The following is a 15,428-nucleotide window of genomic DNA, read 5'->3' as shown; positions in this document are numbered from 1 at the left end:
TTTGAGCTGATAGTCCTAAATATTACAAACTAAATTTATGCATTGGGACACACATGTGAACCCAATAAGAGTACTTTACTTTTTTTCAATGGGTCTTGGAGCTATGGTAAGTTTTTAATGAGCAGCATTTTGGGCAAAAAGAAATAATGCTGATTTTTAAAAATTTTTTAACCATCACCTGCTAACACTGATTCCAAAGTGGTTAGCACTAAATGTGTGTATGCTGCAGGTCTGAAAATTGGTAGCATTTGCAATACGGCGAAAAGCAGTGGTGCTTCAGAGACCAAGTTTAAATTGTGCTGTTGTGTCCACATAAATTATGATTTGAGGAACGTTTGAAGTAGGTAGGCCATTTGGCTCCATAAATGCTAGAACATGGGAAGCTCCCGAAACCTCATTTGCAAGGGAATGTCTTCTGCACTGGAGCAGTCTTTATTGCTGCAGATTTCTCGCTAGCATTCAAAAGTTGTGAAGCTTTGTGTGCCAACAATGACAATCTTGGTCTTCATGGGAAATTGAAAGCTGCATGAGGTACATTGTGGGCAGGCTACCACAGAATGCAGTTGACACTCTTTATACTTAATAGCAGACACAAACACGAAACCTAATAGCTTGAAAGTGCTCCTACCAATGTAGTGGAGCCTGTTCTGTAGTTTGCCTGCTTCCAGGACCCAATGGACCGTCTGAGGGCTAAAACTTCATTCTGTCTGGTATAATAATATGCACACACACATCGTTCTCACCGGTGGAGACTGCATTTAAAATTACGAACTTGTCATGAAAAGACAAAACTTTTTGTTTTCTGGCAGCAGAACTCGTCAACGATGAACCGATACCACAGATGGCAGTGGAGACGCGCGAGTACATGACGACAGGCAGGTCTAGCGCCTAACAGATACCGCACTCACACGTGGTGGAAACGTGCGGTAGTTTGCTGTGCGGGTGATGTTCGCTAAGTTAATGAATTTCTCCAGCCGATTTGTCAGAAAAAAGGCAAAAAACAATGGCTCATTGGAGTAGCTAATTTGTTTCATCAAGGTTAACTCTCGCAGTGCGTTCGTTACATAGAGGTCACAAATACATGGGTTTCGATGGGGCTGGAAATGGGGAATTGCAAAACTTCGTTAAATCCAGGAATTCGTTACATCCAGGTTTAACTGTACTCGCTTGAACATAAGACGTATTCACATATCACTAGGCATTGTTCTAACACGTGCGTTCTGCTGTTTGAAGATACCACCCATGATTCATGGCAATCGGCTAACTAGGGAAATTATCGGGGCATTCCACATTAGAAAAAGTGGTGATTTCGACATTAGAAAAAGAGGTTCTCACTGGGCTGACGGTAATACATGTGGCACCTTCCATTGGCCGTCTCGTGGTGACGGTGGTGATCCCCTGTGGTATGACAAGGCAACTTTAGCTGCTTGACAAGGGCACAAATAAGTCCTTCAAGGACCTTTTGTGCAGCAAATACAATGAATAGCTGTCAGCGGACAGTCAAGAACTCGCATCAGCCGGTCTACCTGACTACTGTGTGCAAGTGGGTGGTGGGTGCTTTCCGCATTGTTGGCTGTTCCGCGCGATGCTGCGATGCGGTCTTTTGCAAACTGCAGGCTCACACTGGACAACGAAGTACTGTGGCACCGCAGCAGCTGGGACAGCAGCAGCAGCACTAGTGAAGACGGTGACACTAGCGAGGATGAGCTTTGGTCAGGTGACCAATATATTTTGGTGATGGAATGCGCTCGAGTGTTTTGTTTTTTGATGTGCGACGTGGGGCGTCGACTTACATACGAGTATACCTACATCTGTGTAAATACGGTAAACGGTTTCTGGAAGAAAAAAACGCGATGCGTTGTTAATATTTGCTGGCCTTAGATATTCGAATATCCGAGCCATGATTTCATGGAATGGGGAAAACTCCCATCTAAGGCTAAGGCAGAGCCTGGTCACTGAATGGAGTTTAGGCACATATGCGATGAGGATGGAATCTACTGAAGGGACAAATTCGTGCCCAATATTTCGATACCAACATTTCAGGCTTCACTAGTTCAGGACAGATTCTACAAAAGGCATTTCATGTCTAAATTTCAGGGTGTGTTTGGGCTAGGACATGTAATGCACAAGGGCAAATTATTATTCAGTCTGTTATGTGATAAAACAGCATTCCCTCTTTGCAGCAGTGTCAACACTTGAATAACAAGAAAGATTTTTCATGGCATCACAGAAGTGCCAGCTTTCACAAGGTTATCTTTCTAAGCATCCTAGAGAAATGATGAAAGTTGTCCGTCATTTAACGTGAACGTGAAATGGTGGTTTTACGAAGCATTTTGTAGACATTATCACCTAGCGGTTGTTCACCACGACTACATGTGAATGATTATATTATTGGTGCATGCTGTTGGCCCAATGTGAGGAGACTGCTTGAAATTCCCCTTCACCTTGGTGATTGGGCAGCTGGCACATTTGAGCAGTGGTTGTAAGAGTTTGAAGTTTATTATAAAGAAGGCACTGCAAGTGTGCTAGCAGAGTGGTTTACAAGATTAATACGGGTTATTCCCTACATGCGAGTTTGTTGAAATTGGGTTTAGCTTAGTGACAGAATTTTAGCATGTTTATTTTTCCAAACTTCGAAACACTTGAAAATGATTTCATACTGAGACTTGATTCAGAATCAAATGTATTATTTGCTTCAATATCAAAAAGTTCTAAATAGCGTGCACTCCTAGTGGCCAGGTTGTGTGGCCATTGCTCGAAGACGAATGATAGGCACAAAGTAAATGGTACGAAGAGTAAAAGTTCCCACTTCATTTGTATTTCGTTAGTACCGTTGAGCCGTTAGTGCACTGTTAGTACACATTGCAGTGCACTAATGCACTGAACTTTCCAAATGAATGAATGCCTATGCAAAGAGGGGTTGCTTTTTTATTGTCTTTGAAATAGGGGGCTCCTATTTCTCATCCTGTCACCTGTGTCTGTTTTCCTTATTTTATTGTTATTAAATAAATAAGTGGCCCATATGTGAGCCAGGCACCCCGGGTGGTTATTTCTTCTTTTTCTGGCCGCCGCCGCGTTTCTGGGCAGGGGGAGCTGGCAAGTCCTGTCCAAGCGCCAGTGCCAGCTGTTTCTTTAGGTCCAGGAGGCACGCCACCTCTTTGTCGATGGTGGCTTTGTCTGCCTTGGCAGCCTTCAGTTCACGGACCTTGTTGCCCTGCAAGTAAAAGTTGCCGTGCACAGTGAGCTCACAGGTGGCCGTTCAGAACAACGCCAACCCATTTACATGCTAGGCTTTGACAAAGCCATAGAAGTTAACCCTTTGAGGGTCGATTTTTTTTGCCATATGCAATCCCCCAGGGTCGATTTTTGTTATTGCTGATTGAAATTCTTCAGATGAATCTATTTCGAGAAAAAATTATCGTATTTTTTTTAGGGTGACCATAAAGTCACAAAAAAATCGTTTGTGTTTGTTACATAATGTGGTTTATTCATGAGTAACACAAGAAAAATTCTAAATAAAAACCTTATACTACTTTTACAAAATGATGCATTGTGCATCGATGCATCGAAATCAGATAGGCCTCAGTTTCGCAGGCGCAAAAAGCGGCAAGCGCCCAGAGGACAGTACCGAAATCAGCTGCTGCGCGCGCAAGCGCGGCCAGATGCTCGAGCGATAGACGGCACACCGCTCCTATTAAAAAAAGAGGCAGGCGCCCTTGGTCTGTGGCAGGCGCAAGAAGTGAGAGGTGCCCGGGGAGGGGGGCGATACCCAGCGCGCCCCCTCGTTACCGGATGCGCAAGCGATAGCCGGCGCGCCACTGAAGTAAATCATAAAAAAAAAAAAAAGAGAGAACAGCCATTGGCATAAGAAAATTAATTTGACGTATTTCTGCAGTGTGGCAGCATATGCCAAGCAAGAGAAGTTGGCAAAAAATGCGCGCTTTTTAAGCATACAAGCAATGATGTACATATACATTATTGACCACTTTGAAGGTGTTTGCAGAGGACGTATATGTACGTCCGTGACCCTGAAAGGGTTAATTTAGCACCGCCCTATTTTTTCCCACTTTGGTGATTAGACAGACAGCAACAAGTGTTCTGTTCATCAGACTAAGAATCAGCATAGTGCAGAGGATTTATCTAGAAGGCATTAGAAAGACGTGCTTGGCCAACTGGCCATTGCAGGCAAGAGAGTGGTTGAAAGTTCTCACCCTTAACACCCATTGGCAACATTTACCAAATGAGCACAGTGCAAACAGGCATAATGAAAGGGGCAGGGTGGGGTGCACCATTGGCAGCAAAGAAAAACAACATTGAAACTTTTGTGACTTGGCTGCATGCTCGTGTTGCGATCATCGCGTTGTTTCAGCAGTCAAAAAATTGGTTTTGCGATAACGTAAAGTTCTCTAAGCTGATCACAAATTTGCAGCTTTCGGGGTAGCAAATTATTTGGGGCTGTGAACATAACAGGTCGGAAAAAGGAATTATTGTGGCTCTGGCTTAATTAATGTCACTGTTCTCGGCGCACTTCAGCCAATTCCGGCCCAGGCGCGGGCATGCGCGCCAGACCAGCCCGACCGGCCGTAGTCGCACGTGATGTCAGTCCCAAAAACTGACGCATGCACACAGCGGAAAGCACCGCGGCTGCCTCGATACGTCACGGGAGCCCTGACGTCAGCCATTTGGGTCGAATCGCAGATGACATCATGAGCTCGCTCGATGGTGCGTTTGAGCTTTTATCGCGCACACAAGGATTAAAATTGATTTAAAATATGTTTTACTGAACAGTTGCGGTTTGAACTTCCGAGGGGGTATCTTTATATACAAAGGAAGCTTTTTACATAGTCATCTGAACTTTGAAATTTTATGTCAGTACTCCTTTGAGGCCCCTGCAGCGCAGAAAAGCCGGCATCAGCAGTGGCGCTGTGAGCAAGAAAACCTATAGTGCTACTTGTGCACCCTCTGACAACCCCGGTATCGTAAGGCACCGCCCCAACAGATGGTATGCGAGCAAGTGGCGTGTCCCAGCAGCAGCCAGCGCGAGATACGACAGGCTGCATTTTGTGCCAGTGATGCTGGTCCCATCACCCGGAATGCACTGTGTCTGCGCATCAATGCGATGTCTGCTGCAGGCTGAGGCTAGCTCGCTGTTTCCTGTCGCGCGGGAAACCGTAACTTGGTATAATTTGCGCACGTATCAAGGCAGTGCAGTGCAGCTTGCTGTGTCGAATGTGTTGAAGCATGAAGGGGTCGGCTTTCATGCCACTGTGACGTGACGAACCTGACAGCGCAGACCTTGACCACCACAGCCCAGCACACGCTGCTTCAGACTGTAATGCACTGTAGCGCGCATCCGGTCTTGATATAAGTGCGATGAATGCACTGCTATATATCTGTGCCGAGTGTACTACAGAGTAATTGCTAAGCACGATAATGCTATTGTACGATAGCATTATATACATTATAGCAAGTACGATAATGGTATCATTGATAACGCTATCGCATTTCATATATAAAGGTGAAGCTTAATTAAGCAGCACCGTCCTATTTTTTTCTACTTTGGTGATTAGACAGAGAGCAAAAAGTGTTCTGTTCGTCAGCTATGAATTAGTGTAGTACTACAGAGTCACTGCTAAGCGTGATAATGCTATCATACGATAGCATTATATGCACTATAGCAAGTACGATAATGCTATCATTGATAAGTATGATAACGCTATCGCATTTCATATGTAAAGGTGAGTCTTAGTGCACATTCCCGTCATGGCGGCTGCCTCAAAGTTCACTTCACCGAAACCGAAACTGGCACGAAAAAACAGAGCTGTAAGTAATTATTTAAGCTGCGGTCGACAATCTCATGTGCCATTCTATTATTAGTGGGCTCGTAGGCACCCATAGCTGCGAGAAAAACAAAACACAAAAATTTCGTGTCAGTACTCCTTTAACGCTCAACTTTTAAAATTTACCATTTTCTGGGGAAACACAGGCTGGCAAAGGGGTGACGCACAGTCTTATCTGGATGCCGTCAGGCCTCTCAAGCTTGGACGTTCCCTGTCTTCCCTATAGGCGGCGTAAAAATCGACGCCCCACGTGACCAACCTAAAGCGCTGTTTTCGACCATCAAGCCCACCAGACGGCGCAGGCAAAATGTTACTTTTGGTATAGAATACAAAACATTCATTCCGTGACTCAAAGAGCCCACACATTTCGCTTACAATGTGTTATTTAAAAATACTATTAACAAGTTCCGCATCAAACATCCGTTGAGCAAAAATGTACGCAACTTTTTACGAACAGCCGACTGGTGCACCACCTCGTTTCTGAATTCGCAACCACAAAGCCGCCAATTCAAATTGAAACCGCTGCAACGGCCGACCGTTTCAATGTGCGCGGAGCACCGGTTTCGTGACTGTTATTGCTGTTATGTGCTTTTGCGTCCATCAGTTGTTGAGAGGACTGGCAAAACACGGGAATTGAGTGCTTGTGGAATGACAAATGTGGGAAATTCCGCATCGGAAGGCAGCTGTCGAGGCCAGAATATTCGATTCTTCCAACAGAAGGTGAGTGTTATGCACTCCGCTAGAAAGACGGTGCAAAGGAAACCGTTGTCGCCGTCAATACTTCATTCGTGCCCTTCGTTCGAAATCTTAGCGCAAGTGAACGAGTTGTTATGGCAAAAAAAAATGTTGTCATGAAAGCGACGTACAATTGCAGCGATCGAAATGAAATGATGTCCTGGCCTCTGTAAACTTGCGGATGTCAATAAACGATTTGTTCTCACTTGCTGCTCACTGTGGTCTGTGCCAGTCGAGGCCATCTGGTCACCTGGCGTAACATCACTTCACTAGCGCGGCGCAAGTAAACACGCGACCAGCGTGCCAGCCAGCAGGAGCAGCCACGGCCGGACTCGACGCCCCTTTCGCGCGCGGGAGGAGGAGAGTCGAGTCCGGCCGTGGAGCAGCGAGCCGGCGGCAGCCGTGCGAGGGCAGCCATGTTATTAAGGAGCTCAAGCGGCCTGTGCAAAAAGCATCCGCCATGTTTACAAAGCCGTGTTTACAGCGCCATCAAGCGGGCGTACTGGGTAGTTCACGACGCCGCCACTACGCTTTTTCTGGCACTACAGGCAAAGCTAGACCTTTGCTTCTCTAAAATCCTCCCTGTTCTGTGATGCCGTCGAGTTGTTTTGCATGAGCACTGCTTAGCTGACACGGCGGTACAGTTAGGTCTTGGGTCTGTTAAATGTTGGAATCTGATTCCGTTTCACTTAAGCCCAACCGAGTGATATCAGTTTACAGTGCCGTGCACCTGTTCGCAAAGCTATGGACCTCAGCATTTCAGTGACTTGCACTTTCAAGCCATGTTTTGTTATTAGAGTGCTCCATGCCCCATTGCTGAGGCACCAGCAGCCAAAGGCATAACCTGCTTGCGAACCTGCTGATGTTGCAGACCACTGCAGTAAAAGTATCGTTTTGTATGACACGGACATTCCCGAGTACTGTATGAAACCTAGCTCTTCATAATGGTTCACTTGTGATCTTTTTTTTTTTTTCTTGTCGTGGGAATGGAAAACATACCAGGTATTTACCTTTGTGTAGATTTTAAATTTGACTGCAAAAAAAGTGTCAAATGTAATACCCCAGCTACTCTAGGGTTCGAATGTCATTTAATAAATGACATTTGACTCAAATGGGGTGCTTCGAATGCCATTCAGAATCCACCGTGCTCCACTGCAATTTCGATGGCATTTGAAAGCTTTAACAATCACTTGTCGTGCTGCATGGCGCTGCTGCTGTCAGGTTCTGTTTTTACACAATAATGCAAACATAAAATTTAGCGGAAGTCTTTGGCATTAAAATGGTACCAAATTACCAATAACATAAGCTTTGAGGTTTTTTTGTGCTGTCTGGCCACACTGGTTTGTCGCTTGCTCGTGCTGGTGCTGAGAGTACGGAATTATTACATCTTGATATCACGATTTAAGTGAACGAGAAATAAACAAAGTCCCACAATTACGAATATTTCGTTTGTTTTAAGTACGCCAGTAATGTATTTTTTTATGCTGACTTGGAATGCTGCGCGCGAGAGTGCTAGAAATGGCATTTGGGAGCGCAAATGTTTCTCTGGGTGCTCATTTGGCTCGAATGTCATTTGAGCTGAATGGCATTTCAAAACCCAGTTGAGCAGCACAACTTCGCATCTGAGTCAAATGACATTTGGTTCAAATGACATTCGGACACTAGTGTAGCAGGGGTATTAGTCTAGAGGAGCTAGAAATGCCACCAAAAAAAGGTGCCAACAGCATTCACACAATCAGTTTTCACAAAAGGCTAACTTCAAATTTCTTCAAACATTTCCCGATATGCTACTGTCGTAGGGTGCCACTTTGTTCTGGCACATTTATTGTACAGTGTAGACCATTTATAATGTAACCGCTTATAGTGCGGGACCGGATATAACGCGGGTTTTTGTGACCACCGGTTCACCTCCCATAGAACTCAATGCATAAGCATACTGCTTAGGATGCGGTTGGCCGAAGCACAATAGCGTTTATAGTGCGGTTTTTTGGCGGGACTGCTGGTCGACCGGCGCTGCTGGGGCATCGTTTTAGGGTAGCAAAAGAAAAAAGAACGAATGAAATCGGCCATCCGACGCAGCGCGCACCCCTTGCTCTCCTCTAACTTCGACACACAAGAAAAGAAGAGGCACCCTTTAGTTCACGCCTACGTGGTAACCAGAACTGACCTTGCTCACCTCGGAAGATAGCGACCCCCGTCCCCGCCTGCGCGCGTTTTTGCACACGATTCGTGATCGTCGGCGTTGCGCGTGCTTTTCTTTCTTTCTTTCTTTCTTTCTTTTTTTTTTTTTTTTTCACGCTCGTGTCGAGGATTTTGCGCTCGCATTGGTTTCTTCGCGTGGCAGTGGGAGGAGCCTGACGACTTGCACCAATGGGGAGAGGCGCACCTAATGGCGGGAGATCCGAAACGCTCCGACAAGCCGGCTGGCCGCGTCAGAGATGTTTAGGCCTACCACCGCGGTGTTTTTTGATGGGCGCTTTCACAAGCAACGTGAATGGCAGTTTATATTCCTCTTTTCGCCCATATTAGCAGCTCTTTTCTTGTGTGAGCACCCTCGCTTGCGCTTCGTGCGGGATTTCAGCGAGCAGAAGTGGTCGCTGGAGCTGCCTGCACCCCTTCGCGGCCAGGGCCGATGCCATGTTGCCGCCTCTTAACGCGCCGCACACCACGCCAGTTGTGCGGCGCGTCGCCGCGCCTGCGGCGTGCACCGTATGTATCATGCATGCACTGCAATCGCTCCATGCGGTTCACGCTTTAGAACGTTGTGCAGATAAGCCACCACTCTTTCCCTTTCCGTACAAGCGAGCCGCACGAAGCCGAAGATTCCCCCTACCAGTACGCTGCGCTGGTAAGCAGCCGCCTTCGGCATCGTGAACACAAGGTGGGGTAAAAAAAAAAGTCCCGCTGGCATTCTTATCACGTTTCGCGGCACCTGTTCATAGACGCTAAAAATGCAGCCACGATCCTCCGAAACACAAACACAATGGAAGTTAAAGCCGTGCTCGCTGTTTGTAACACCGCGCTTGCAGTGACCCTGCAGTAGCGGCTGATGAAAATAAAAAATACGATATAAAGACCAGGCCTTTGCTTTTAAGTGCCGTGCATTTGAGGGATGATAAATAAAGGATGATTTGAGAGTTTGGTGACGATGTGGTTGGATTCGCGCATGTTTTGGTTATAGTGCGGTACCGCTTATAGTGCGGATTTTCACGGCTCCCGCGACATACGTTATAAGCGGTCTACACTGTATATTTAAACGTGCCCGTTTGGTGCCTTTGAGCAGTTCACCAAAAAGCCACTATAGCTGCGTACGTTGGATTCTATCTAAGTTGAGCCCTCCTGCTTTCTTTGAAGCTTGGTGAAAATTAGCCAGGAGGCTGCAATTCAGACAGTGAAATTGCAGGCAAAGCTACTCCCCGAGCACGGCGCAAAAAGAGCTAACCTGAGCTTGAACCCGATTTGTCAGCTCATCTGGATTCGAGCTTGTGTCACCCGAGGCCTGCGTGTTCGCAGTGTTCACACCATTTTCCTTGTGGCCATTGACCATCTGCACAAGAAAAAAAGGAAGGAACATGCACATCAAAAACACCAAGGCTAAAACATCTTTATGCAAGGCATCTATTGTCAATGCAAAACAGAGCAGAAAAGGGAAACTATAAATTTCCTTTGCTGAGAGCAGCATAAAGTTAGAAAACCCTTGCACTTCTCTAACAGAAGAAGACAGCAGGCTAATTGGCACAACAATTTTAAGTGTAGAAAACCGTAATCTTTCAAACTAGAAATCTTAAAGAAAAAAAAAAAATGAGGTGCCATAATAATTTGTAACCTACAGGTACCAAAGAATATAATACAAAATATTACAGCCCCACTTTAAGTACACTTCAAAGTCCCCTAAATGACCACTTTGTCTAGATTTCCAGTGGCGGCCACCTTTCTGATGGAGGCGAAAAGCAAAAACGCCCGTGTGTTCAAGATTTCGGCACACGTAAAAGATTCCCAGGTGGTCAAAATTAATCCGCAGCCCTCCACTACGGCGCGCCCCATCGCCTGTGAAGCGTCGGCGCGCTAAACCCCACAATCAATAGTTTAGATTTACGGACACCTTTTAGGTGTTTGGAAACATCTAGATTCCCAAAAACATCTAGATTTCCAAACATCTAGATTTTCAAAATTCTTTTTCTTGCTATGAGGCCAACTGTTGCGCACAACATCTGGGCATGCAATGGTCAGATTTACTGCTGCAATTGAAAGTTTATCGATTGACTAGTGCATGGTTTCTCAAAGTGGGTTCCGCGGAACCTAGGGGTTCCGCAGGCCCCTCCTCAGGGTTCCGCGAGCCACTGATAAATTTTCCCTGGTTCCGTAGTCGCAAAGTCTTATATGGTGAACTTGAGGTGCGATCGATCTAAGGAACCTCCATTACTCACGCCCGAGTGTCAGTAAGCACATCTCGGCGCATAACAGAAACGCGCGAGCTGCGCAATAAATCTCGCCAGCAGCTTGTAGCCAGCCACACTCCGAAAACGGGCCACGTTGTTAAACTATTGGACTTGAATCTCGGTCTTATATGACCCCCATGCGCATTTCTCCTGTTTGGAGATAGGTGCCGCTAGCGTACGCATTCGCGTAAAGTCGACGGGGAAAAAAACGATACCCTTGCTTGCTTTTGAATTTATTGCACGTTAAAGTTAATGTAGCGTGAACGGAATGAAAAATGGCGGGAGGGGGGGGGGGGGGGGGGGGTTCCTTGGCACTTAACGGAACTTAGCAGGGTTCCCTGGGACCAATATGCTTGAGAACCCCTGGACTAGTGCAATGAGACCATGAAAAGCTACCACTCACATGCACAGGTATAACATATTCTGCAGCTTATTTGAACAAAACATCCACGTTTTAACACAAAATTTCATACGGTCATAACTTTTTCAAATGACAAGGAGAAAACAACTACGGTATAGTAACACTCTCTGCCCAATATTAGGTAAAATGTGGGGGGCAACAATTTGGCAAGACATACTGCACAATTTCAAACATACGCTACATAGAAACAAATTGGTTGGAATTTGTTCTCAGCATGCCAAAGCACAATTGGTGTGAATGTTTCAAGTGCATGAGTTAGGTTAGGAATTGACAGAAGTGGCAAGGTGTTTCCCCTTAATGCCGAGATGAAAGAACAGCCTGTGCATCCTGTATCTCGAAGTTAGATTCCGAAGAAATTTTTTCTCTGCCTGCCAAACATGGCCCCACACACAATCTTGCCACCAATAGAATGGAAAATTTTTGCCGAGCTTTAGAACAGAGCATGGCGTACCTTTGCTGGACTTGGTGATTTGCCTTCAAACCGCTTCTTCAGCGTGTCTATCGTCTCTTGCTCAATTTTCTTGAAGAGTGGAGCCGGCTGGAATGGGGAAAGAAAAAAAAATTATAGATTTCCCCAGGCAGAATAAATGTGGCATGTAAGGCAAGCCAGCTTGAGGAACTAGCTCACACAGCCTCTCTGCCAAGACAGGTTTTGCCGCGCTGGTAACCACCACCAGTGAGCTGGGCCAGAAGTCACTTTAGGCTGGAGGCACTGACTAACTAATAAAAAGAAGCTTCTTTGTAGCCTCTGTTATGCTGCCCAGCCGCTCCGCTACAGGCTACCTTTCTACTTTTTTTTTTTTTTTGAGCCACAAGGAATTCCGGCCGATGGCTAGGGGGACGGGGAAGGACTTTTCCTGGCATAAATTGGCTGGTTGGATGAATAAAGTTATTCCTCCTCCACGCGGCCAAAGTAGACTAGAGGCACTTTTATGTCACTGCATTACAAGCGCCACACAGAGATGGCACCACAGCATCAGGCAACCTGTATAAACTGGTTACATCAACCATGAGTGCAGGAAAAGTCTCCAGACCTCGCATCGCTATTTAGGTCCTTCCTAAATACCTAGTCTAACCAGTAGCATCAAACTTGGCACATGTGTTACCCCACCACGGCAGCAAACTGAAGTGAAGTTTTACGTTGCCTTAGTCTCTTAAGACATTTAAACGGGCCATGCAGACAAAATACAATTTTGTTTTATTCGAAAGCTTTGGTGTTTTATAGTGCCCCCAGCACTTTCTCGGCAGGAAATGATGCTTTATTCACTGAGAAATTAATCAGTTTTAAGTTAAAATTTTGATTCTCCCGCCAAATGATGTATTTCGTGACATCTGTGATGACGTAACAAGGACAGGTCTTCAAGCGAATGTTAGTGCGCTGTTAGGCTTTGCAGCAGACTGCAAAGCCTTGTTCACCGTTACTCCTCCTAGATGGAGCCACCGTACTGCACCGAGACCACTGCTTGCCTGTGCTTTGTTTTTGACCATATTTGCACCTGGCTTGTTTTTGTTACGGTAGAAAGTAATCGTTCCGTGAAATAGTGGGTATGCTCAAAAAACAGGGTCACGTAAGACAATGTCGCTTACACCAATTGGCCAGTGCCGTGTAAGACAACCCAAAAGTGCCAGACTGCTGTGAAGGTATAGCAAGCATAAGTGTGCGCAGTACCAACAGAAGTATGCGCTAATACTTCTCTGATTACGTGTACTTTCATAACTTCCGTTGTTTCATCCCACCATTCTTACTGTTATAAAATGAATGTGTATTACATTTAAGAGAAAACAGCTCGTTCTGAAAGCTTGTAAGCCTTGCCTAACTTTCGTTTGCTTTTGCCGGCATCAGTCAATCGCAAGGCTGTGCATATGACGTCATATGTTTTAGTGCGGGAAATGAGCTGATGAGTCGCATGGCTATTCCCTTTTTAAGGGTGAAGCTTTTAGGGGTTCGGACTGTCGGCGTCTCATGTCGTCGTCGTCGTAATCGTCGTCTCAAGTAGTCACGGTACTAAAACACCGGTACACTCGTTTATGCCTCATGCTAAAACGTAATGCATAATAAAAAAACACCGGAACACCCATTTACGCCTCACGCTGGAGTGACTAAAAAAAAAAAAAAAAAAAAAAAAAAAGGTAACTTGATATTACGCCTTGCGCTAGAGCACTGTGCTTCAGAGACAAGAGACCTTTACAGTAAAGGTATACTTCTACGTCCCAACGGTTTCATCTGCGGTGGCAAAAACGTCAAGGTGCCAAGAATACACTTATGCACTGCATGCTTCGCTCCACCTCAGGTTTCAAGTTAGTGGAGATGGCCCGGGACTTTTCCTAATTATATAGCTTATTTGAGCGAAGTTTACGTTAAAAGTGGTGCCAGTATGATTCAATAGGCACCTTTCAATAACCAAACTTGTGTTGTGTCTGCATGGCCGCTTGAAAGTCCCAAGCAGTAAACAGGGGCCTATTCCAAGGAAGGCCTGTGCCACAAAGTGACACAGCTGACGGCACGAGTGGAGCAGCCCTGCCCCCTTGGCCTCACCTTGTTCATCTGGTGCCCCGGCCTGAGCAGTGGTGCGAAGTGAGGTGTCAGCTGGAAGACGGGCACATTCAGCTGCTGTCTCAGGGCCTCGCTGGTCTCGGGCATGAATGGCTGCAGAAGGCCCGCCAGCAGGCACGCCACGTGCGCACACAGCGACATGATGCTCGCCGACCGCTGCCTGCAACATTGCCGCAGGCTTAGCTCGTACGCAGAAGCGCGTACGACAAGGAGCACCGACGTTTTGTTCTTCTTCATTATTGCCACTCAATCACAGTTATCTGCTGAGCAAAGGCTTGGATTTAGGGAAGCCCAGGGACAGAGCAGTGCTCCCTTTTCACCCAGCACTTTCCCAAGTGTCCTCTCGAACAGCGAGCTGGAAAGGGCTGCCTCTTTGGACAGGACACCTTAATGCATTTTGATGCACTTGTTTCCCTTGGCTCGACTGTGCCCTCACCAATTTCATCAGAACAGGTGTCAAGGGTGTAATCGCCCAGCTGAGATAAGTGCATAAATGGCGTATGTGGGGAGAGAGATAACTGCGCTACAGTCGTCCGCAACCAGAAACAGCGATATCACTATGGCCATAGCATCAGGGCAGCCACCCAGCTGCTGGTTTCGGTGAAACCGAATGTGACACAAATACACAAGGCTGTGTTTGATCAGTCGGGTCCCATTAATCCAAGCACATTTAAATTAAGGCCCCTGAAACGGCTTCTAAGATGCTCCTGTTTGTATCAGAGATCAGTGAAGGAAAACCCAGAAAAAATTCACCATTCGCTCATGCAAAGAAAAGTTGTTGATTGGAAACACTGGGAATATATCGTGTCTCTGTGAGGTCACTGTCCGATGGAAAGCGAGTGTTTCACGGTTTCCTGCCTGAAACCTCCTTTATTCATTTTTTTTTTTTTTTTTTACGGTGGCACCTCTATTCATGCCTGCTTGTTACATTGTTGCCAATGGCACTGTGGCGTAAAATTCAACACGTTAGTGTTGAATTAGCATCCACGTGCAATTCAACACTGATCGAGACTCATGTGTCAGATTATTGGAAAAAATATACTGAGTCATGACGTCAGCAAAACATGGTACAGTCGAGCCCGCTTATAACGAACACAACGGGAAACCGAAATTACTTCGTTATATCCGCTTTTCGCTATATCTGGACAGAAAATCTATGTATACCAATGGTAACGGGAAACGAAGATTTGTTCGTTATAGCCGCTATTTCGTTAAAACCGGGTTCGCTATAAGTGGGCTACACTGTATAAAAAATTTAAAAAAAGAATTAAGGAAAAATTACCACTGCAGGAACCAAACTTCCCTACGGGACTAACATCTGACCAATGCAAACCACTCAGCTTTGCCATCAGTGCCAAAATAGCCATCCAAATGGCCAAAATAGCCAAAATGCCAATGAGCCATCAGTGCCAAAATACACTGTACTGAAGGGTACAGTC

General features: G+C 45.9%; 1 protein-coding gene across 1 annotated transcript in view; it reads right to left on the bottom strand.

The window, feature by feature from the left end:
* Nucleotides 1-2,910: 2,910 nt before the first annotated feature.
* The window catches only part of Metrs (methionyl-tRNA synthetase 1), a 26,871-nt gene continuing 14,353 nt past the window's right edge, over nucleotides 2,911-15,428 (bottom strand). The window contains exons 18-21 of the mRNA XM_077706182.1: nucleotides 13,972-14,149; nucleotides 11,887-11,973; nucleotides 10,018-10,122; nucleotides 2,911-3,214 (exon numbers count right to left, since the gene is read on the bottom strand). Of these exons, the coding sequence (XP_077562308.1) occupies nucleotides 3,047-3,214; nucleotides 10,018-10,122; nucleotides 11,887-11,973; nucleotides 13,972-14,149 (538 nt within the window). The 3' untranslated portion in view covers nucleotides 2,911-3,046. The remainder of the gene's footprint in view (nucleotides 3,215-10,017; nucleotides 10,123-11,886; nucleotides 11,974-13,971; nucleotides 14,150-15,428) is intronic.

This window comes from Haemaphysalis longicornis, unplaced genomic scaffold (genome assembly GCF_048455015.1).
Source record: "Haemaphysalis longicornis isolate Haplotype H1 unplaced genomic scaffold, Haemaphysalis longicornis Haplotype H1 scaffold_4, whole genome shotgun sequence".
In the NCBI taxonomy this organism is placed as follows: domain Eukaryota; kingdom Metazoa; phylum Arthropoda; class Arachnida; order Ixodida; family Ixodidae; genus Haemaphysalis; species Haemaphysalis longicornis.
This window is presented reverse-complemented; position numbering and strand designations above follow the sequence as displayed.